Source organism: Eimeria tenella, genomic scaffold, assembly GCF_000499545.2.
Source record: "Eimeria tenella Houghton genomic scaffold, Eth_scaff1514, whole genome shotgun sequence".
Classification (NCBI taxonomy): domain Eukaryota; phylum Apicomplexa; class Conoidasida; order Eucoccidiorida; family Eimeriidae; genus Eimeria; species Eimeria tenella.
In genome coordinates, this window is record NW_013543980.1 from 1 (window position 1) to 2,356 (window position 2,356).

Below are 2,356 nucleotides of genomic sequence, written 5' to 3' on the forward strand. Positions count from 1 at the left end.
GGAAAAAAGGGTACTTCAAAGCAGAAAAAAGAAAAAAGAAAGCTAGAGGGGGCCCCCGTGAGCCTGAGCTCAAAGAAGCGAAAAGAAGTTGCTCTTTAGGGCCCCTTTTGGGGGCCCGCACGCACTTCTAAACCCTAAAACCTAAACCCTAAACCCTAGAAATGTGACAAATGAAGGCCTGGGGGCCCCTAGGGGCCCCCCTAGAACCTTTTAGGGGCCCCTAGGAAGGGTTTGGTGGGCCCCTGGGGCCCTCTAGATAGTTTAAGAGTTCATGGCTTTATAAGGGTTTGGGGGCCCTTACTAGCTTGTTAGTTTGGCTCGGCAAACTAGGGTTTAGAGTTTAGGGTTTAGGGTTTAGGGTGTAGCTTCTAGGCTTCAGGGTTTAGGGCTGCAGGCCGGCGTTCCGTGGCTGAGTAGATCTGCATTCGAGTTGTTTCGGCAAAGTGATTGAGCCTTCTTAACCCTAAACCCTAAACCCTAAGCCCTCGAGGGCCTCCCTATAAACCTAGGCTCTTGTACACTTCTAACAAGGGTTTAGCTGGAGGCTAGGGCGTAAGGTTTGGGGTTTAAGGTTAGACTACCGGAGTTAGGGTTTAGGGTTCAAGTCTAGAAGCTAGGGTTTAGGGTTTAGGGTTTAGGGTTTAGGGTTTAGAGCGCACTGAGCATCGTCTCGGGGCTCTGGTTGATCTGCTGCGCAGCAAGCATTGAGGCCGTGTCTTCCGAATTTAAATCGATGAATTAAAATAAAATAAATTAAAATAAATTAATTAAATTAAATTAAATTAATTTAAATTGAATAATTCATTTAATGCAGTTCTTCTTCTTCTTCAACTTTCTTCTCGGGGGCCCCCTGGGCATCTTCTGTTGCTCGCTGGCCGCTGCTGCAGCAGAACCTTCCAGCCACGGCCTAAACCCTAAACCCTAAACCGTAAACCCTAAATTTCAAACCCTAGACACTGAACCCCAGACCTCAGGGTCAATTCCTAGACCCTAGACCCTAGTCTCTAAACCTTCGACTTGCTAGAGCACGAGCTCTAAACCCTAAACCCTCGACCCTCGAGCCTGGACCTGGACGTGAACTCCAAACCCTAAACCCCAAACCCTAACCCCTAAACCCTAAACCCTAAACCCTGAACCCTAGGGGCCCGATGGATACCCTCGCGGCCAGGGGAGTCCCCCTGCGCTGCCCTACTGCTGGGGGCCCCGGTACCCTCGTCCGAGGGTACAGGAAAGTGGAGGCCCTTGCTTCCTGCAGCAAGTCGACAGTGTGGCTAGTGCAGCAGCAGCAGCAGCAGCAACAGCAGCAGCAGCAGCAGCGGCAGGAGCAGCAGCAACAGCAGCAGCAGCAACAGCGGGGCACCGACGACGCCGACAGTTCCAGCGGCGCTGGTCCTATCACTTGCAGCAACAGCAGCAGCAGCAGCTGCAGCAGCAACAGCAGCAACAACAACAACTACTTTGCAGTGAAAGAAGTCCCCCTCAGCTCGATAAAGTCGGCGAAGCAGGCGGAGCATCTTTGGGGGGAAAGAAAGTGTTTGGAGGCCCTCAAGCTAAACCCTAATTTGCAGCACAGATGCCACACCCTGTAAACCCTAATCCCTGAACCCTAAACCCTGAATCTTTGGGTGTTTCAGATGTCGGCTCCTGCTGCTGCTGCGTAAACCCTAGCTTTGCGGCTAAACCCTCAGCCCCAGCCGAAGCCCCGGACCCTAAACCCTAAACCCTAAACCCTAAACCCTCGTTGTTTGTGCACAGGGAAGAAAGCTTCAGGGAAGGAGCTTTTCTTTATTTCGTTTTTAGTCTTGTTGATGGGGGGCCCCTTTATAAGCACATAAGACTTGGGGGGGCCCTAAGTCTGGAGCGGGCCCGGTGGTATGCTGCAGAGGTAGGGTTTAGGGTTTAGGGTTTAGGGTTTAGGGTTTTGGGTTTTGGGGCTGCGTGGAGGACAGCTGTCGTGGGACGTGGAGGGTAACCCTAGGCGCTGACCTAAACCCTGAGCTCCAAACCCCAAACTCTGAAGCGGTCTACCTCTTGAGGGTTTAGGGTTTAGGGTTTAGGGTTTAGGGTTTAGGGTTTGGCTGTGCGTCCGCCGGAAGGGCCCTCAGGGTTTAGGGTTTAGCGCCCAGGGTTCCGCCAGCTTGCGCCTGGCCCCCCGCGCGGAGCGTCTAGCGCCTAGGGCTTAGGGCTCAGGGTTTAGGGTTTGGGGTTTAGGGTTTAGTGTTTAGGGTTTAGGGTTTGTGCTGCAGATAACAGTAACCCTCGAACACCTGCATGCAGCAGGCTGGGCCCACAGAGACCTCCAAGCCTCAAATGTCATTTTGGATTCTTCGGGCCGTCCCAAGTTGGTGGACTTCGG

The 2,356-nt window shown here is 52.9% G+C and overlaps 1 protein-coding gene across 1 annotated transcript; it reads left to right on the forward strand.

The window, feature by feature from the left end:
- Nucleotides 1-1,148: 1,148 nt before the first annotated feature.
- On the forward strand, nt 1,149-1,589 carry ETH_00016505 (AGC kinase, putative; the record flags this gene model as incomplete). The annotated part of the gene is made up of 1 exon (XM_013379164.1): nt 1,149-1,589. One exon carries the CDS (start codon nt 1,149-1,151, stop codon nt 1,587-1,589), a length of 441 nt encoding a protein of 146 aa, XP_013234618.1.
- Nucleotides 1,590-2,356: the final 767 nt, after the last annotated feature.